Here is a 21,044-nt window from a genome sequence, read left to right on the forward strand (position 1 = left end):
GTGTGCGTTTCACTTGAGGCTTACTACATTCTTTGAAAGCAGAGAGCCCCAAGGGATTAATTACCATATTTATCCTTTCGTCAACCGGTCAGGCGAGTCAGTGGCGTTTGCATCTTGAGCGCTTGGTGTAGAGACGCGTGTTGTTGGCTAGCTGTAAGCCGCAGCGTTAAGTCGACGATTATTCACCGGTATATGGTCGCACTTAATAACTCTTTTCTTCCGCGGGTTGTGCGGAAACCATTTCTGAGCTTAGTATTTTTTTTATCCCTTTCCATATCCGAAGGTGAAAGCAGATGGCTCTCCAGCAGACGACCGAAAATCCGCAGGCTTCCGCGGAAGACGACTACCCGACATATATTCAGGAATTAGCCAATGGCTATCGCAAATCGAAGGTGAGTCTTCGTCTTGCGGTCCTCTTGTCTGAAACTCGACACAGTCGTCAACAACATTGCAATGCAATGCATACAGATTTCTCTTTTGCATACAGCACAAGAAGGGCGATTGCCCGAAACGTCGCCTATTATGTGTTCCCCCCCCCCCCCCTTTTAAATTTTTACGGCCGTGTGTTAGTGACGAATGTTCATAATGACGTTTTTTTGTGTTAGATCGTGTTAGATAAATATAAAAGTATCGTTAAACCCACCACCCGACACAGCCAATGAGTAGTAACTAAGGTTTTTCACGTAAACAGAACGTGGCAATTCGTTACTAATGAAGAGGAGTCGGAGACTGCTTAAGCCGTTAAGCGCTTCTTTTTCAAATTTTCTTGCTGTGGTTTTCACACCTGATGATGATTGCTTGTGTTGCAGTCGAAACGTCGTGAGAATTTTATTGTTTTATATTTTTATTATTTTATTGTTTCCCTTCTACGTGACTTTACCGAAAGAACCAAGAATATGAATACGCTTAAATTTTTATTTAAAGCTTTCGTGACTGCCAGAGATTCATATTCTTTGTTCTTTCGGTAAAGTGACTTTACCGAAAGAACCAAGAATATGAATGCGCTTCTTTATTCTTTAAACACGAGTACAGCACTAACCGGTTGTGTGCGTAAGAGGAGTAAATCCACGACATTTTCCAATCGAGTTCCGTGACGTTTCGCCAATAATTACAACCAGCATTATCAAGCGACAGCCCGAGTTGTGGAGAAATCCTCCCGTTTCGGTCTTAAACAGAGGGACACGCGTGATGTCGTCACACTAAAGTGAAGAACGTTTTTTGCGTGTTTGTGGCGTCTGTTTATCCACCGCTGCCAATGGGGTCGACGGTCCTGTACCGCAAAGTAACGGTATCTAAAACTGGGGTAGGTAATCGTGCACCGATTCGTCTATATTTAGTATCAAGTTCATGGTGGACATCGTGCATGCTTCGATTGGCCTGTTGTACGAATCGGTCTTTTCAGTTCATTATACTGTGTAGGAACCTCCTGGTTATTACACCACCAGCCCACAGGGGATTATTGTGTCCGTCCGTCGTGCATACAAAAATGGGAGGGGTGGGGCTGGGTGGAGAGGGGCTGGTTGGGGAGGGAGGGGCTGGGTGGGAAGGGTGGGGAGGGGCTGGGTGGGAAGGGTGGGGAGGGTGGGGAGGGGCTGGGTGGGGAGGGTGGGGAGGGGCTGGGTGGGGAGGGGCTGGGTGGGGAGGGTGGGGCTGAGTGGGGGGTGGGAGGGGTGGGGCTGGGTGGGGAGGGGCTGGTCACCCCGTGGTGCCCTTAGAAAACTCAACGTTTAATCAACTCACGCCGGCTTGTGCCCGCCCTCACAGTCGGGCATATTTGCGGAATACACCACGTGGTGCCGCCGCCATTGACCCTGGCCATTGACCGAGCAACCCAACGTTCCTACCAGCTCCCTCCGCAGGAATGTGTTTTATACCTGGGGTGCAGGCGGAATGAAACACTGATTCGACCTCACCTCCAAAATGAGATGTTTTTTTCAACTAAACTTTTTCCATTGGAAGACCTCCGATTAGCACGGTTGACTACGTACGGTGCGAAAGTACATAACAAAATAGGCACTCTGCCACTGCACCATCAGCAGATCGTGAGAGGTTCATGATACAATGTTCATCATACAATGTTCAGCACTATGTCGATCCACACTGCTGAATGAAGACATTCCCATACTGCGTGGTTATCTAACCAGACTTTACCACGTTAGTTCCTACTAGATGAAGACATTCCTATACTGCATGGATATCTAACCAGACTTTACCACGTTAGTTCCTACTAGATGAAGACATTCCTATACTGCATGGATATCTAACCAGACTTTACCACGTTAGTCACAGTTGATGAAGACATTACCATACTGCGTGGTTGTCTAACCAGACTTTACCACGTTAGTTACTACTAGATGAAGACATTACCATACTGCGTGGTTGTCTAACCAGACTTTACCACGTTGGTGAGTGCAGGTTTGGTTAACGGCGTGGGAGGCGGTGAGACAGACGCAGGACTGATATCACTCGCAACTTGACGTTCGTTACAGCTCCAGAGTTTCTCCCAGGTCGCTGGGTTCAGAGTGTGCAAGGTGCGTTAACCATTGTGCCACCTTTGGCGATATCTGGGCTGTGTACACATACGCCGCTGTGTTTTGATATATGTGTAATTGTTGTAGATACGATGACGGTAAATGCTGTTGCACTCGGCATCAGGCAGGTGTGCAGAATGGAGGAGCTAAGCCAGCCACTGAGACAGTCCTTGCAGTGGTCTTCCACCTCTTTCACGGCCAAGTGGGAAAAGCCAATGAGAAGGTGCTTCAATCTTCATTTGAAGCTTTCGTGACTGCAGGAATCCATGCTCTTTGATTCTATTGGTAAAGTCACGTAGGTAGAAAAATAAATCACGAAGATCACGCTTTGCCCACCTGATGACGGACGCTTGTGTTGCGCCCGAAACATCGTGATTTATTTTATTTTATACCTACGTGACTTTACCTAAAGAACCGAAGGAGTAAAGATGGTCCATATTCTTTGGTTCTTTCGGTAAAGTCACGTAGGTGGGAAAAAATTAATAAAATAATAAAATATATTACATCACGACGTTTCGATAAAAAAATATATTGCTGTGGTTGCCGCACCTGATGATGACTGCTTGTGCTGCAATCGAAACGTCGCGATTTTAAAAAAAAAATTCCACTTACGTGACTTTACCGAAAGAAGCAAAGAGTATGGATCCTTGCTGTCACGAAAACCTCAAATCTAGAAAGAAGTATAGAAGGTGGTTGGTTAATTTTTTTTCGGGAAGATCTTGGAAGGTTGCGTTGTCAAATGTGCCGCATCATCTGCAGGCATCTGGCGGAAGGGGAGACAACATTGGTGACGCTTTTGCTGGCATCGACAGCTTTGGTCGTGATAACATGGGGCAGTAACATTGCGGTGAAGCACGCGTTTTCCGTTTGCTGCAAAGGTTCGCTGTTGTAGCCCAGGGGCCGCCCTGGTTAACGCTGTGCGTGTCTCAACGAAGGGAAAATTCCACGCGCCGCCTGCTTCGCAGTGAACGTCTAAGATCCCGTGCCATTGTTTGAAGAAGAGTCGGCCGGCCAACGTGTGCCGGTGTGACGGTGCAAATTTGATCAATTGCTCGCACATCAACGATGGGAGCCACTTAACAACATCCACCCCCAAACCGTTTGCTGGCCAGTGCCGCGTTCACGTTGTGTTTCACAGAGACAGCGGCCATAGGGCGTGGAGCCTCAAGACGCACTGAAACATGGGAAGCGCGGCACAAGTATTCCTAAGTAATCTGGATCACGCTTCGGAAAGAAAAAAACACACAAACACACGCACAAATTGTTTGAATCGCGCTTTGTGTCTGTGATTCCTGCACCAAGATCCTGTTTACAGCCTGCGAGCTGGGGGTGTTCGATCTCCTTGAGGACACCCCGGACCGTGCCGGCATGACGGTTGCAGCGTTGGTGGCAGAGATGGGGCGAGTAGGAGAACAGCAACAGCAGCAGCAGGGTGCAGGAAGAGGAGAAGCGGTGAGCAAGGACGGTCTGGAGCGACTGGTGGACGCCTGCGTTGGGCTGGGCCTGCTGAGAGTGAGCATACACGAGGGAACAGGTATACCACTGTTGCAAAATGGGCTGTGTCACATGTGTGCACACACAGCCGTCAGTCATTTCTAAACAACTATATATTTTTTGATTTAAAGCTTTCGTGACTGCAGTAATTCATATTCTTAGTTTTTTCGGTAAAGTCACGTTGAAGAGAAACAACAAAATAACAAAATATATATAAAACAATAAAAAAACAATAAAAAAATTCTCACGACGTTTCGACCATAACTCAAACGGTCATCATCAGGTGTGTCGGTTTGCATAAATTTATTTTTATATATATTGTTTTGATTTAAAGCTTTCGTGACTGCAGTAATTCATATTCTTAGTTCTTTCGGTAAAGTCACGTTGAAGGGAAACAATAAAATAATAAAATATATATAAAACAATAAAAATTCTCACGACGTTTCGACCATAACACAAACGGTTGTGTTATTCTCACGACGTTTTGACCATAACACAAACGGCTGTGTTATGGTCGAAACGTCGTGAGAATTTTTATTGTTTTATATATATATATTATTTTATTGTTTCCCTTCAACGTGACTTTACCGAAAGAACCAAGCATATATATAAACTGTATATATTTAAAAAAAATAGTTTTACCAGGTAAGGCCCACTGAACTATGTAGCTCTTTTTCAGAAGCGAATTGGTCACAACTGATAGCTCAACGTGGCTTATCGTGCGGAAACGTTTATCAGCCAGATACACTTAAACGCGTGTTTCTAAACACGGAGGGAAAAACCGGAGGACCCGGAGAAAAATCCACGCGACCACGGGGAGAGAGAACGTGCAAACTCCGAATATACAGCAGCAGGCGTCAGGGTCGGGATCGAACCCAGGACCTCCTGCATACCAGGCGAGGTAGTTAACATTTCAATAAAGCAGATAATTTATTTCAGTTGGCATATGAATAACTAAAATGAAGTGGACAAAAATAGTCATCTCCAGCACGGTTTTGCCTTTCAGTTTTGTTTATTCTCATATGTCTGTGCATGCGGTCCATACTTGAATTCCCTGTTTGGTCTGCTAATTGATTTCTTACAGAGCAGTTATCTCAAATACCCATTTGTTTTGACACTTCGAGATGTACTACATGGAACACGTGGTATAAATAATAAATTATGATGATAATAATTCACCCAGATACACGTGATGCCTATGGCCAATCACCCAGGATGCACTCAATCTCATCAGATGTCGGCAGCTAAGCGGGTTTGAGCCTGGATAATGCATGGATGGGTGACCACCAATAATCCATTCATCTGTCGTTCACTCCCACCTTCGCTAACTCAAACTGACCAGCGTGGTGACGTATGGTCAAATAACCCTCACTGCCTGCATGGCATGGGAGATCCCTTATCCAGCAGTGATTTGTCAAACAGGCTGTACATGTGATTGGTGTAATTTGTGAAAATATTAACACTTCTTTGTAACGGCGAGTCCTTTCCTTCGTAATGGTAGCATAGGGTAGAATGGTTCTGTGTGTTGATTAAAGCTGATTTAAAAAAAAAAATCTGCAATGGTGAGCCTCACCGCTGTTTCTTTCCCACAGTGATTTACCGCAACACGGATCAAGCGAGCACCTACTTGGTCCGGTCCAGCCCCAAGTCCATGCACGACGTCATGATATTCAACTCGCACACTATCTACCCCTTGTTTCAGACTCTCCCATCGGCTGTGAGGTGACCGCAACAAAGCCTCCTCTACTTCTATCTAGTGCAGTAAAACCTTGGATTGCGAGTAACTTGGTCTAGCGAGTGTTTTGCAAGACGAGCAAAAAGTTGAAATGAATATTAATTTGATAAACGAGCGAGGGTCTTGCAATACGAGCAGCACGTGTACGCTTTGTCTGCCGAGCGTCACGTGATCACAACTGATACACGAGTGCTTTGATATACGAGTGCTTTGGATTAAAAACACGTTTCCGGAACGAATTATGCTCGCAATCCACGGTTTTACTGTACTTAGATATTTGACCATGTGTAAGGCTCACTCAGCTTTTTCAGAAACGTCCTGGCTGCAAATGACAGCTCAACGAAGTGGCTAAATCGCGTGGAAAATTCACAGCGGCCATACACCCGAAACGCACGTTGGTTCATAATGCGGGGGGTCAAAACCGGAGGACCCGGGCAAAAATTCATGCCACCATGGGCAGAACATGCAAACTCCAAATATACAGGTGTCAGGGTCGGAATCGAACCTAGGACCCTCCTGTATACCAGGCGAGGGAGTTAACATCTTGCCACCGTGGCTCCGTTAGCGTCTGTCTGCAAAGTCATCCCAATGCGTGAAAACAACTATTCAATGTGCTGCGTTCACCAACACTGCAGGCCAAACCACTTTTGGCAGCCTTTCGTCTAGCACTGGTGAGACAAAGCTATGAAGGAGGCTATCTCTGGTGTAGGCCAATCAGTTTCAAGGGCTGTGCACACATTATAAGCAAAATCATCATGTGTGTGGTTAAATGCAGACTTGACGCCTTGTAATTGGTGTATACAGTATTTGGTGTTTTGACATCTTAACCCTCTGTATTGCCAAAAAGAGTAAAGTCTTTTCTTGTTTTATTATCAGGTTTAAACGAGCAGGTAAAACTAATTGTTTTCATAATAATAATAGGTTTTTTACCCTTTTTTCTGGCAACAAAACTGACACCTTTTTACAAGGAATCATGTTCGCATTAGCCAATACCTGCGGTCAGAATGCAAACAAAAAGCAACTCTGATAATGTATGCGTTGTCATACATTATCAGAGTTGTTTTTTGCATTGTCATACATTATCAGAGTTGTTTGTTGTTTGCATTCTGACCGCAGGTATTGTGGTTGATGCGAACATGATTCCTTGTAAAAAGGTGTCAGTTTTGTTGCCAGATAAAAGGGTAAAACAACCTATTATTATATTTTGCTACTGGCAAAGGAGGCCACATGGTAATTGTTTTCATTTTGCCCAATTGTCTCGCAGAGAAGGCAAACACCAGCATAAAAAAGCTTTTGGAGTACAATCCGAGGACCTATTTGAGGCCCTGTACCGGTAAGCTTCATCATTGTTTTTACATTTCACAAGGTCTTTGGATAGTCATCATCATCATCAAGATTAATCAACTGATGAAGGCCTCCCCAAATCCGCCGGCATATATCACTATCTTGTGATGTAATAATTGCACGAGTTAATTGACACTTCGAGATGTGACCGTGATACTGGACACATTCTGCCCTTGGCTGCCACTCCATTATTCTTGATCATCGGTCATCCGGATAATGCTATCCAGCAACTTTAATGTGTCAAACTACTGCATCGTTGCTTGTGTGCAGGACAGAGGAGGAGAGGATGAAGTTCATGCGTTTTTTTTATTCCGTCTGGTCAAACGATGGTCCCTATATCCTCAATGCCTTCGATCTATCCTCCTTCAAGGATGTCTGTGACGTTGGAGGTGAGATTTCGACAAGCCAGCAAAATGCATGCCACCAGATGAGCACTGAATATCTTTACACACTTGGTCGTGCACCACTCTGGACTGGACTCCAGCTCTTTGACCAAAGATAATTTTACAGTGGTGCAAATAACAAATACTGTACAAGAGTTAATTCCCGACATCGCTTGTGAAATAGCGTTTATATGTGTTTACATTGAAAGTGTTTTTTTATATCCTGTTGTATTGTTAACAACTTGGTGTAATCCAGATCACCCTTGCAATTGAGGCAGTGCACGTTATGTCTCTTGACCTTTAGTTGAACTCCTTGTTTGAATCAAGGATACTGCTTCGATCGCTGTGAAAAGTCTAAATTACTTTCCACCAAAAAAATCTTCCAATGTCAGTGCGAGTCTATCTCTCTCGTAGAATGTCGCACTGGGGAGCGGTGGTGAGGCGGTTAGCGCACAGCGCTACGAACCCGATTCCCGCTCACGGCCAACACCGGTGACGAATATCTGAACGGGTTCCGGGCCTCCCCCTAGGTCGACTCGGCCTAAAATGAGTACCTGGTGCGGTGTGTAGCAAACATCGGCACTCGGGAAAACATAGGCGTGGTGCTGGCCACCCACCCCCTCGTGTGCTGTGCCGGCCTTCGTAGGTAGCTCGCTAACAACAGCACTTGCTCATCCAGTCTGTTACGGCTATACGGGGGCAGTCTTTGTCTTGGCTCTGTCGTAAAAAAAAAACCCGAGAGTGAGAGTAAGCTGGCCGTTGTCAAATTGCAGCAGCAGAAAGGAACTGACAAGATGGTGCGTGTTTGCTTTCATGAGTGCAGGAGGCACGGGTGTTTTGGCTCAGCAGTTTGCGAGAATGTACCCCGATGCTCGGGTGACCCTGTTCGACCTCCCAGAGGTTTTGGAAGTCGCGCAGAAGCACTTCCTCTCCTCCGGCAACGTGAAGCTGCACGCAGGTGACGAAACGGGCTCTGCAGCTTCCCATCATCGTGTGGATTTTCCCCTCCCGTGTTCTCCGGTTTTTCCCCGCCACATTTAGAAACATGCGCTGAGTGTATTTTTGCTGCTTTAAATGTCCACGTGATAAGCCACTTCGTGGAGCTATCATTTGTGGCTAGGTGCGCTTCTTAAAAAGAGCCATAGAGCTCAGTGGGTCTTACCTGGTAAAATAAAAAAATGTGTACTTTTAAATGTTGACTTAAAGCTTTCGTGACTGCAGGAATTTACATTCTTGGGTCTTTCGGTAAAGTCACGTAGATAGGTTCAAAGAAAGTAAAAAAATAACAACAAAAAATCACGTTTCGATCGCAACACAAGCAACATCCTGCCTCAGCAGTTTTTCCGCTTTTTTTCTCTCCTGATGACGATTGCTTGTGTTGCGATCGAAACGTCGTAGTTTTTTGTTATTTTTTTGTTATTTTCTTTGAACCTATCTACGTGACTTTACCCGAAAGACCCAAGAATATGCTTTTAAATAGTTTTTTTTTATATATATAATTGCCCCTGAGCTCATGGAACTGAAACGGTTGTAAAAAATATGTCAGCGTAAAACATAAAAAAAATCCAAAGCTGAACACTTGCGTTGCTAAAGATTTTATGCTATATGCTTTCAAGAGTGATTATCATTTAGCTAGGCGGCCGTGGCGCATGGCATGGCACTGAATATATATATTTTTTAATAATGTGCAAAGTTGAGATGGCTCAGATCAGAGCAATTAGATGGTACCGCTGACATCCAGGGTCTGAATGTAGGTTTCTGACACCTTTGATCAAACCAAGTTCTCATGTGTCGCTAGTTGTTGGTCTCAGACCAATGCAACAAAAAAACACCATGACGTTAAAGTTGGTTTTGCATTTAATTTGAATTATTCTAGCCCAAAGAATAAAAAAAAATACCGTCTTTGACTGTCACACACGATGGGAAAGTACCACCCTCTGGATAAGAGAGCACATGAAGAGATGTCAGAAGTACAGTAAAACCTTGGATTGCGAGCATAATTCGTTCCGGAAACGTGTTCGTAATCCAAAGCACTCGTACATCAAAGCACTCGTGTATCAGTTGTGATCACGTGACGCTCGGCAGACAAAGCCTATACGTGCTACTCGTATTGCAAGACCCTCGCTCGTTTATCAAATTAATATTTGCTTAAAATTTTTTGCTCGTCTTGCAAAACACTCGCTAGACCAAGTTACTCGCAATCCAAGGTTTTACTTTAGCTTCTTTGGAAAGTTCTTCAACACGGCGTGATGCACTGCTCTCAGAGAGTTCCAAATTAATTAATTTGTTTTCGTAACAAAATGCTCATAGCATCATGAGACAAAAGTGGAGAAGAAATATATATATATTTCAATTGCATGTCGTTTTGAGAGTTAGGGCTATAGAAGTGTGCAGTGGTATTACTAAGCGGTCAATGGTGTGAGATTTGAGACTGCATTCACACTGTGGACTATTCTTGATCGTCCATTGGTGTAGCAGATGGCCTCATCCATATGCCATGTGATATCCGAATGCAGTTCAAATCTGACAAATCCATTATTTGCAGGGGGAAATTGAAACCGCGACGTCCGTGTGGTTATCACATTCAGTTTGTTTGTTTGGCACGTTGTCATCACCCCAGGTCGATCCCCACTATGTCTCATAATTGAAAGCAGTCACTTTATTGATCAACCTTGTCTCCCTCTCTTGATTTGAAGCTTTCGTGACTGCAGGCATCCATACTCTTTGGTTCTTTCGGTAAAGTCACGTAGGTACAAAATAAAGTAAAACAAATCACGACGTTTCGATCGCAACACAAGCGGCCGTCATCAGGCTATCCCTATCGCTAAAAATCTGCGCTCGTGTGTAACGCTTCACGTAGGTGACTTCTTCAAGGGCAAGATCCCTGAGGGCGACCTGTACATCCTGGCGCAGGTTTTACACGACTGGAAAGAAGAGAAGTGCCTGACGCTGCTCCGCAACATCCACTCCAGCTGTCGGCCAGGTCACTCAGTTATTGATTTTATCTTGTAGCAAGCAAGTGTCCGCGGGGGGTGGGGGTGTATTTGCACAGCGTTGTTCCCCTCTTTGCAAAAAAATGGAACTTGTTTCTGGCCAAATCAATCGTGCCCTTTTCACGTCATCTCGTGATAGTGGACTGAATCAGCCAATGAGATACGGTACAGTACCTAAATATACTTGTGCTTGGCGTGGTGAGACTCGGTTCCCCATAATTATATTCCGTTTATCCGAATGAAATGAATATGGGAAGAAAAAAAATCATGGCAAACGTAGGTAAATTATCCACTCGTTTTCAGCAATTCCCATGGCAGTCTTAATTCTGTGCAGTTAATCTTGGCTATGTGTTATGTTACCTCCCTTCTTCGCCGATCTACAACTGCGGTTTCACGTTGCTGCAGGCGGAGGGGTTCTTATCATCGAGACTCTGCTGAGGGAAGACCGGACCGGGCCAATAACCGCACAGATTCACTCTGTCATCATGCTGATGCACACCATGGGGAAGGAGCGGACGGCCACGGAATACACGGAGCTGCTTACCAAGGCTGGGTTTCGTGACGTCCGCGTGGCCCACACGGGCAAGACGTTTAATGCAGTTCTCGCGCGAAAGTGACGCTCGACGAGTAAAAACCGTCGCCAGAAAAAAAAACCCGATTTGGTTAATGGGAGATATTTTTTTTTTGGATGAGTTTAAAAATAAATTTCAACAAAACTGGCGATAATTTTTTTTTACGCACGTTTTTATTCGAAACGACTTTCACGCATGCAGATATAATCGCTTTCCGATTTAAACTCGCGCCAAAGTTTGTCTGTCAAGCACTGGCCTATAACACAGTTCAATGATGCATGCATGCTTGGGGTCACTCTGATCTCTGGTGGAAATGGGTGCTTGGGAATAAAACTAACAAAAAATAAAAATTGTGGCTTCTTAAACGAATGTCTCACTCCTAATTAGCCAATGTTAACCCTTGTGGGACCATCTGGTCACATATATAGCACCCTCTCGTGTGATGGCCATTGGGTCGTCCATTCCAGTCAAGATTTACTTGGCTTGAATTCGAGTTAATTTGGGGCTTACGGTGACGATTCGATTATTAAAAAAATTGGTTTGCCCATTAAGGTCGATCTGGGTGAATTATGTTGATTATGTTTTTTTTTTTACGATGCGATGGTAATTATAGCAACGAACAAATACAAGATAACCTCATTCCCATTGATTTCATTCGCAAGACATCCCACAGTACCCTCCTTATCTGGATTGAGAGGAGAATATGTTGTACCTATACACAATTAAGGAACACCTACTGTTTCTCTCACGTCTCGTTCGTACTCCTAGTTCCGTACGTCTAATCCTTTGCACTGTTTTTGGGCACTTGCAATTAAAGTTGTTGTAAATGGCTAATGCCTTTAGCAGACGAAGGTATTAAGCAGAATTATGGCGTTAGTTTACAGCCGTGCAAACTCAAGAAATGACCCAGAAAAACATGCAAGCACATGCCAACGTTTGGAGCAACGTTGGAGCCAACCGACGTTCCATATGTACTGGGTACAAATGAACAGAAGCAAAAACACAAATCAGGTCAAGGCTGAATTATTGCGTACAGAACCACCAAACACTGCTATCAACAGCTAGGCCACAACACGAAACTCTGGACAAACACCAATGTATTGCACGCGGTAATCACGAAGCTCACTCATTGCACACACACTACGCCAAAGCAATCCGTTATTAAGTCCCTGTCAGCTCTTCACGCAAACGCGGACTCGGTATCCCCTGAAAACCTGGTTCTCTTCACACCTCCTTACCGCGGAGCCTTTTGAAAGTCCGAATTGATATGCTGCCATATTCGGATTTTGGAAAGAAAGAGTCCGAATAATATGGGAGCAAAATATTTGGTGATGCTGCTCAGTTGGTAGTGGTGCACAAAGACAAATAACAAAAAAAACTCAACACGTTAATTAAGGAAAATGAATGTATGTGCTATGAAAAAGGGCCAACGTCTGAAACGTCGGCTCATATATGTATTCCTTTTAAGGGCACGGTGTTATTGACGAATGTGTTGAGTTTTTCGATAATTACGTGGGATAACTTTCGAGAAAGTCCAGTTCGGAAGGTAACAGGTTTTCGTGAGGTGGATGGAACCTACTCAAATGGGTCCGAATATTGTAGCACATTCGGATCAACTTTGAGAAGGTTCCATCCAATCCTGCCCCAGGTGCATATCGACTCGCCTAGAGGCAGCATGACGATCCCTTGAGTTGTGATCGAAACGTCGTAGTTTTTTGTTTGTTATTTTTTGTTATTTTCTTTTAACCTGTCTACGTGACTTTACCGAAAGACCCAAAGAATATTAATTCCTGCAGTCAAGAAAGCTTTAAGTCAAGATTCAATATCATCCATAATACAGGTTTTTTTGGGGTTAGATCGCGTAAATATAAATGTGTCGTTAAACCCTTACCAGCTTGGTTACGTTCAGCCCTTCTTGTGCGAATGCCGGGGTAGGGGGTGGGTGATGAATATCAATTACAATGGATAGTCATTATTAATATGGTAATCAACGTACATTATGCATGTGTAGTGTGGTAAAATACGCGGTGCGCACTGCTGGCCGAGGGCAACCGAAGGCAGGCAGGTGCGCGTGTGCAACGTGAGGTTGCACACGCGCAAACCTCCAACTCATTAACGCTGCTGCGTGCAAGCTCTGTGTGAGCGCTGCTGCGTGCAAGCCCTGTGTGAGCTGCTGTGTGCAAGCCCTGTGTGAGTGAAGCTGTGTGCAAGCTCTGTGTGAGCGCTGCTGTGTGCAAGCTCTGTGTGAGCGCTGCTGCGTGCAAGCCTCTGTGTGAGCGCTGCTGTGTGCAAGCTCTGTGTGAGCGCTGCTGTGTGCAAGCTCTGTGTGAGCATTGCTGTGTGCAAGCCTCTGTGTGAGCGCTGCTGCGTGCAAGCTCTGTGTGAGCGCTGCTGCGTGCAAGCTCTGTGTGAGCGCTGCTGTGTGCAAGCCTCTGTGTGAGCGCTGCTGCGTGCAAGCTCTGTGTGAGCTGCTGCGTGCAAGCTCTGTGTGAGCGCTGCTGTGTGCAAGCTCTGTGTGAGCATTGCTGTGTGCAAGCTCTGTGTGAGCGCTGCTGTGTGCAAGCTCTGTGTGAGCGCTGCTGTGTGCAAGCTCTGTGTGAGCGCTGCTGCGTGCAAGCTCTGTGTGAGCTGCTGTGTGCATGCTCTGTGTGAGTAAAGCTGTGTGCAAGCTCTGTGTGAGCGCTGCTGTGTGTAAGCCTCTGTGTGAGTGAAGCTGCGTGCAAGCCTCTGTGTGAGTGAAGCTGCGTGCAAGCCCTGTGTGAGCTGCTGTCTGTTTGCGGAGCTGTGAGTGCGGAGCTGCTAAGAGGAAGAGCTTGGTTAACAAAAGTGACCGTATAGACAGAGATATGAGTGCCTACAACTGGTGCAAGAATAGGGTAATAAAGTGTAAGCAGGTGACTTGTAACAACGTGACCGACTGAGCGATTTTACAAGACACTACACATGCACAATATGCATGAAACATTGTTATTGTAAATCTTGTCGTTTGTGTGCACGAAAATAGCAGTTACCTCTTATTGTCTGCTCACAGTTAATCCCCTTCGACGTACGGTGACCACTGGCTGTAATTACTGGCGAAACGTCGTACACTCCAGATTGTAAATGTTGTGGATTTCCTCTCCCAACACACCGGTGTGCTGTACTGGGAACGAATTGGCACGCTCTGTTTACGTGACAAACCTTGCTCATAGGCTGTGTCGGGTGGTGGCGGCGGGTTTAACGACACACATTTATATTTGTATTTATGGGTGCTGCCACCAACTTGGCCATGTCACCGCCCCGGGACAAAGTTGCAGGTGGGGAGTGTGGAGGTTTCTGAGGCACCTCTGGGCTCTTTTTTTTCTGAGGCGCTGAGCAACCTGCAACCTGACCCCACCACCACCACCATCTCGCCCTCCCTTCCCCGTGGCTCCCCTCTGATTCCACAATCCATCTCAATTCCGCACATTAGCCCATTGCCCCCCCTGGATGCATTCTCCCCATTGGCGGCCTTTCGTGTCAACCTTTCTCACCGATCTGCTTAAGTTTTATATTCCACTGCGAAAATGTAGATCTGCTAGCTCACGGAAGCTCGTGCTGCTCACGGCCACTCGGGGTTGGCCTCCCGAGGGCCGTACGCAGCTTGGCCCAAAACAGCTCCCGCCCGATGTTATCGTCGGGCCACACGATGTACGTCTTGTTGTTGACAATCCTGCGCATGCGGTAGTAGGCCGACAGCTTGTAGCTGGGGATCGTTTCGAGGAAAACCATGATGAGAACGTCCTTGTGCTCGTTGAAGAGGCGGTAAGAGGCCATCTGGATCTCCATGGAGCACCACTCGCTGAGCAGGTAGCTCTCGCTCACCACGCAGATGGTCTTGCGGCTGTTGTAGATCGCGTCCACGATATTGTCAACGATGTACTTGCCCAGCACGAAGTCGCGGTGATGGACGCAGAGCTTGAAAAAGGGCGGGCCCTCTTTCTCCAACTGGGGGACCATCTCAGACATGACCCAGTCCTCGTTCATCGAGTTGTACGAGATGAACGCGTCGTAGGTGTACACCTGTTTGTCCGCGGCGTTGCGGCGGTAGTCGCGGAACCAGGCTCGGAACATGTAGTAGCCGTAGATAATGTGCCAGCGCACCTTTGCGTACACCAGCGGGATGAGGATGGTGAGCAAGATGGTCGTGGTCGTCGAGATGAACATGACTTTTCCCAACTTCTCATGACAGACGGACGTGTCAAAGTCGACGAAAAAGGAAAACGTGAATCCATGTCCCACTTCACATTGCAACGTGTAAAGGCCGGTCACCTGTATATTGCTGGCGAATGACCAGTTTTTAAACCAGGCATTGTCGCAAGTGCAATCTATAGGATTATTTCTCAAGTCTAAATATTTAAGGTTTGTCATGGGTGTAATTAACTCCTCTGTTACATAACGAATAGCATTATCATTGAGATATAATGTTTCCAAGTGTGTCAGGTTCTGAAACTGTTGGTTGTTGATGGAACCCAGTCCATCGTTGCCAAGGTCTAGGCTGGATAATTTTTTAAGTTTGTAGAACATTGTCTTGTTCATTATTTGTAAGCCACTGCACACATCGTGAATATCTAGGTATTTGAGGTTATGCATGCCATCAAAAGGGTGCCCTCCGTGGAACAAAAGTTTGTTGCCACCTAGTTGAAGTTTTTCCAAAGCGTAAAGCCCCTTGAAGAGGTTTTTAGGAATGCTCTTCATACCATATGGCTGTTGGGCACTCAGTTTAAGGTTAATTAGATTGTTGAGTTCAACAAAGGGTGGGTTTCTAATGGTTGGAGAGTTATATACAATCATGTTCTTGACCAGGTCGAGGACACGCAGCGAATGTAGCCCAGCAAACACAGCTCGGTTGTCCAGGCTGCGGATTGCATTCCTGTCCAGGTAGAGATTTTTCAAATTTGAAAGTTCAGAAAATGTCTCTCCATGAAGATATGAGAGAGCGTTGCCACCCAAGTCCAAAATCTCCAGGTTTGTTAAATTGGAAAATACACTTCGATTCAGAATTTTCAATCGATTGTTTCGTAGCATAAGGCTTTTTAGATTTTCGAGCGGGGAAAACGGCGACTGGACGTTCAAGCTGCGGATGACGTTGTTTGCCAGCACCAGGTGACTGAGGTTGTGCAAACCGTGAAAGGGTCTTTTGCTCAGTCGTAAAATGTCATTTCCGGTGAGGTCTAGCTTGCGAAGGTTTTTCATATGAACGAAGGCGTAAGATTCCAATTGAAATATATTGTTGTACTTAATAAATACGTTTTCTAAGTAAGGAAGAGGCGTGCATATCACAGATATGGAGTTATCCTTTTTTACACAAGACTCTAACACCTCAATTTGGTTCTTGTTCAAAGTTAAATTACGCAAAGTGTTGTTGGGGCTCAGGAAGTTGTACTTCTCGACTGACTTGATTCTGTTGAATGAAAGGTCCAAACTTTGAATCTCACGACAGTTGCAAAAAGATTCACTCACGTTTGAGATGTAGCTATTCGTCAGAGTGAGAGACATTACCTGCCTGGTTACGTTCAACCGACAAACTAAATGTAGATTTGGCAAACTGCCCAATGGGAAATATGCAAATGTGAGTGTTTTTGGAAATATGTTATTTAACGTTTGAAGCTTAGAGACGTTCAGGTTTCTCATGCTGAGTCTCAGCTGTAAGAGGCTACTCATGTTGAGGCCCGCGAGTTCCGAAACATTCGTGAGGCTGCTGTTGAACAAATCGAGTGAAGTAATGTGATTTAAGAAGTCGCGCTCAAGGGAAAGGCTCTCAATAGAGTTGTTTGAAAGAAACATCAATTCCACGGTCTCTTGAAGTCTCAGATCCTTTCCGACAATTATCTTCGTGAGCCTGTTGCTCTCTAGATTGAGCGATTGCAACAACGGCAACTCGTATATGGCCTCCACGACCTGCGAGAAGTTCGACAATCCGTTGTTGGTGAGACTCAGTTGAATTACATTTTTCAAGGGCTTGAACATTTCAAGTGTGGGCTCAAGCCTGTTGTTATCAATGATCAATTGTTTGAGATCTACTAACCCATTGAAGGCACCAGGTATTAGCCTACTGATGTTATTAAACGACAGGTTGAGATGTTGAAGTTGGCTAAGGCCGTTGAATGCTCCCGCCTCAATGACATAAATGTGGTTGATGTCCATCCTCAGGTGGATCAGGCTGCCCAGTCTTATGAAGCTGTTGTTCCTTATCACGGTCAAGGCATTGTTGGATAGGTTTAGTATCACGGGAGCTCCACGGAGGTCGGATATGGCTTCTTCCAGTTCGTGGATATTTCTATGCACACAGTTGGCAGTCGTTATGGGCATCTGCTTACAGTTCCTTAATCCGTAGCCGTGTCCCACAGGCAGCGCAAGAACCAAAAGGCTGATGCATTTGAGCACGCGCCTGCAGCTATCATTGGAAACTTGGTGGAGCTTTGCCCTTGCACACGATGCTGCCATGGTGCTGCTCTACGCGTGGCCGGTAGCAAAGCCCTCAGTTTGTTGATGGCGGTGTGTAGCGCCAGGTGGAAGCTACGCGATGTGCTCTGGTTGTTGTCGCTATTTCTTTCTCGGTCAGGATTGCGAGGATATAGGGTTGCTTTCAGAGTTCGTGTTCCCAGAAGCAGAGTCCTGTGTACATGGTTCAAAAAGAGGAAACAGGGACGTGTCAGTGATTGTTCATTGTAGGGCTTTTATTATTGTATGACAGTGCTATTTCACATTTACGAATATGAGAACACGATTGCAACATCAAACTGTCGACAATTAAAACGTTACGATTTTCACGTAAGCCCTGCGATAGATGTTATTTCCAAATGTTATTATGCCCGTCCAAATTACATTTTTAAAGATATCCTTTATCATCGTGAGCCATCGTGAGCTGGATGAAGGGCTTCACCATGCCTTCATTGTCGCTCACGATGCAGCGATTCCACAATACATCTCAATTCTGCACGTTATCCCATTGTCCCCCCGCATGCATTATCCCCATTGGCCGCCTTTCGTGTCACCATTCTGACCGATCTGCTTAAAGTTTTATAATCCACTGCGAAAATGTAGATCTGCTCATTCTTGTCGAAGTATGATTGCAAAGACCAGACCTTGTTTTATAGGAGACGGAGCTGTTCGCAGCCAGGCTCCGTGATTGTGAAATTCCCTTCCGCGATCCAATAGGGAATCTGAGTCTGTTACACTTTTTAAGCGTGTCTTGAAACTCGCCTGTATTATTTTACAAACTTTCTCGGCAACTTAAGCTGTTATGTAAAGCGCTTTGAGACTCAATGCGAATTGAGCGATACAAAAATTCGGTTTATTACGATGTTATTACGATGTTATTATGATGTTATTACGATGTTATTACGATGTTATTACGATGTTATTACGATGTTATTACGATGTTATTATGATGTTATTATGATGTTATTACGATGTTATTATGATGTTATTACGATGTTATTATGATGTTATTGTGATGTTATTGTGATGTTATTATGATGTTATTATAATGTTATTATCATGTTATTATGATGTTATTATGATGTTATTACGATGTTATTATGTTATTATGATGTTATTATGATAGCACTACATCTTAGCCAAGCCCACTTACATTTCTCAACAGACAATAACAAACAAATTAGAAAGCCATAATTCGGATGTGAACATGTTTACAATGACAACAATATGCATCATTTCCCCTACATACTATTTCGAAGCCCTTTTTATATATAAAGAGGAAATCAAATTTTAACTGAACTGTTTCTTTTTTTTAATGGTCACGCAAAACAAAAACATGTTAGCTCCCAAAATAAAAAAGATAGTGTACACTTCGCGCAAGAAGAGCACACGAGTGTTGGTTATCACATCTACCCCTCTATTTAAGGAACGCGACAGGAGGATTTCTTTACAAATCTGGCTATCGCCTGATGAAGCTAGTTGTAATTACTGGCGAAGCGTCGTACTCAGATTGTAAATGTTGTGGCTTGGCTCTCCAGCACGCAACCGGTGTGCTGTACTAGTGACGAATTGGCCACGTTCTGTTTACTTGACAATCCTTATTAGTTGGCTGTGTTGGGTGGTGGCGGGTTTAACGACACATTTATATATTTACGCGATCTAACCCAAAAAAAACATCTGTATAAAGGAGACACTGTACCGTATTTTAATTTCCTGAAACGATTATCAACACTGTTCTCAACTCGTCAAAGGTCTAAAGGTCGGCTGCCTTGATGGCTTAAACAGCCAAAGCACATGTGGGCATTCAGCGTGAAACGCATCCTCAAGATGTCTTGAACTACGAATACTCACTGTCAACAGAGAGTCTTGTACACGCACGGTCGAGTTCTCCTGCTGTTGAGAAGTGCTCTCGAAGAGGCGTATGACGTCTCGGCTCCAGCATGAAGACAGAAGTGAAACCATCTGCAGAGGACGAGCATGACCGCTCGTGACCCATGACCTCTCGGTGTGCTCAGCGATGGTGTCGCGGTGGACAGCCGTGGCAGTGATCGCGCGTGGGTGGCGTCGTCATCGGTGGTTGCAATTACGTGGCCTGCCTCCAAGATCAGGCCGCGTTTCCTCAAAACTTTCTGAGTTTACACGCCGCTTGACTTTGGCAACTGCCCATTGTAATGGCTGCAATTGGCCGAATGTATTATTTTACCGGCCACTTTGGAGAATCAGACTTTGCATCTGCCTTTTGAGTGTCCTGCCGTGGATAAGGGTGGGTAAGGGGGGTTCAAGAATTGAATGGAAACTATTGAGAAAGGCATGGACTTTGACCTAAATTTGATGCTGTGGTGATTTGGGGGTCTGGTGTAGAGTACAAGTATCATGCAAATAGATCTGCTATATCAGAGATTGCCACGAAAAGATTCCTGAAGAAACTAGCAAACTTAAACTCAGACTGCCGTGCAGAAATTGAAAACACTTGGATATTTTTTTTGTCGAGCCATGATTAAAATGTTCGAACCACTGCTGGATAAAGTCTTTCCTTTTGTCATCGCTACTGCAAACAGCATCCCGAAGCTATATAATCCATCTCGCTGTTGGACATGCGCTGATCTCATAACTCCACCTCCGTGGTGACTGTCCTATCAATGGGTGATTCCTCCTTTGCCTGTCATTCCTCTTTCCGAAGAAAATAGTGTCATTTGAAGGATGCATCTCTCCGTGCTCCTCTGTGCATTTTCCCCATTTTCCTTGTCAGTAGGCAATGTGCAATGGTTGAACATTTTCTTCTTCGGAGAGCACTCGCCACCGGCGTTGGCCACGGCCTAGAATCATTCTCTTGTCTGCAGGTTACTTGATTAGATAATTTTTTTGTGAACGAGGAAGGAGTCAAATATTCTCTTTTGACCGCCTGTTGCTGAAACCGATTTTTTGTCTCGCACAAGAGCGCACACAACAGCTGCTTTTTGCCCATAATGTTACTGTGCAAGTATCACGTGCATGTTTGCTACAAACTGTCTTGCTGCAATTCTGCAATGGCTTTTAACTTCTCCTTTCAGCGAAAAAAACAGTTTTTGCACAAACCCCACCCCTCTCCCCTGACTTTCCCAGCTAAAATTATCTATAGGCAACAACTTGTGATGGGTATAGTTTTTAGAACCTGTCAATCCAACATGACGGTCAATGGTGGTTGTTTGACCACACGTTACCGTGGCAGTCAGCGTGGAATGGTAAAGTGGTGAGGATGGAGGGGGTTCAGCAACAGTTCAGATTTTACGCACAAGTCATGTTAGCTATGGCAAGGCATCGAACAGATGACCACCACTCGACCATGGGTATGGTATAGGGTAGTAATTTAATTCAGTAATTTAACAGTATATCCTGACTCTCCCATCACATCTCGGGGGTCACAATTCAACAATGCATTTTTTGTGTGGTCTTATTTGTATTTGTGTCTGTACCTCTTTAAATTATTGAAGCATGATATTAACTATAAGTTCCTGGAGACACATGATACATTGTCTCTTTTGAAACGATGA

The 21,044-nt window shown here is 44.9% G+C and overlaps 2 protein-coding genes across 4 annotated transcripts; one reads left to right on the top strand and one right to left on the bottom strand.

Moving 5' to 3' along the window:
• The first annotated feature begins 46 nt into the window (after window positions 1-46).
• Window positions 47-11,133, top strand: LOC116951550 (acetylserotonin O-methyltransferase-like). 3 transcript variants are annotated; one of them, XM_032970262.2, is made up of 9 exons: window positions 47-188; window positions 284-392; window positions 3,834-4,065; window positions 5,618-5,747; window positions 7,025-7,093; window positions 7,375-7,493; window positions 8,311-8,445; window positions 10,348-10,470; window positions 10,886-11,133. In XM_032970262.2, the coding sequence occupies exons 2-9, from the start codon at window positions 294-296 to the stop codon at window positions 11,095-11,097; spliced, it is 1,119 nt and encodes a 372-aa protein (XP_032826153.2). In that variant the 5' UTR covers window positions 47-188; window positions 284-293; the 3' UTR covers window positions 11,098-11,133. The 3 variants fall into 3 exon arrangements, with proteins under 3 accessions (XP_032826153.2, XP_032826152.2, XP_032826154.2); XM_032970263.2 differs by having other exon boundaries at window positions 101-153; XM_032970261.2 differs by having other exon boundaries at window positions 79-392.
• Window positions 11,134-11,203: 70 nt separating this feature from the next.
• On the bottom strand, window positions 11,204-19,517 carry LOC116951596 (toll-like receptor 4). The gene is made up of 2 exons (XM_032970352.2): window positions 19,366-19,517; window positions 11,204-17,688 (listed from the first exon to the last, which is right to left on the bottom strand). The coding sequence occupies exon 2, from the start codon at window positions 17,515-17,517 to the stop codon at window positions 14,614-14,616; it is 2,904 nt and encodes a 967-aa protein (XP_032826243.2). The 5' UTR covers window positions 17,518-17,688; window positions 19,366-19,517; the 3' UTR covers window positions 11,204-14,613.
• Between the last annotated feature and the right edge of the window lie 1,527 nt (window positions 19,518-21,044).

Source organism: Petromyzon marinus, chromosome 43 (assembly GCF_048934315.1).
Source record: "Petromyzon marinus isolate PM22_M1 ecotype Great Lakes invasive population chromosome 43, UKy_Petmar_22M1.pri1.0, whole genome shotgun sequence".
NCBI lineage: Eukaryota > Metazoa > Chordata > Hyperoartia > Petromyzontiformes > Petromyzontidae > Petromyzon > Petromyzon marinus.

Coding starts and splice junctions, on each gene's coding strand:
- LOC116951550 (XM_032970262.2), top strand. CDS start 294: ATGGCTCTCCAGCAGACGACCGAAAATCCGCAGGCTTCCGCGGAAGAC. Junction 7,494..8,310: donor GGATGTCTGTGACGTTGGAG/GTGAGATTTCGA, acceptor TCATGAGTGCAG/GAGGCACGGGTGTTTTGGCT. Junction 8,446..10,347: donor CAACGTGAAGCTGCACGCAG/GTGACGAAACGG, acceptor CGCTTCACGTAG/GTGACTTCTTCAAGGGCAAG.
- LOC116951596 (XM_032970352.2), bottom strand. CDS start 17,517: ATGGCAGCATCGTGTGCAAGGGCAAAGCTCCACCAAGTTTCCAATGAT.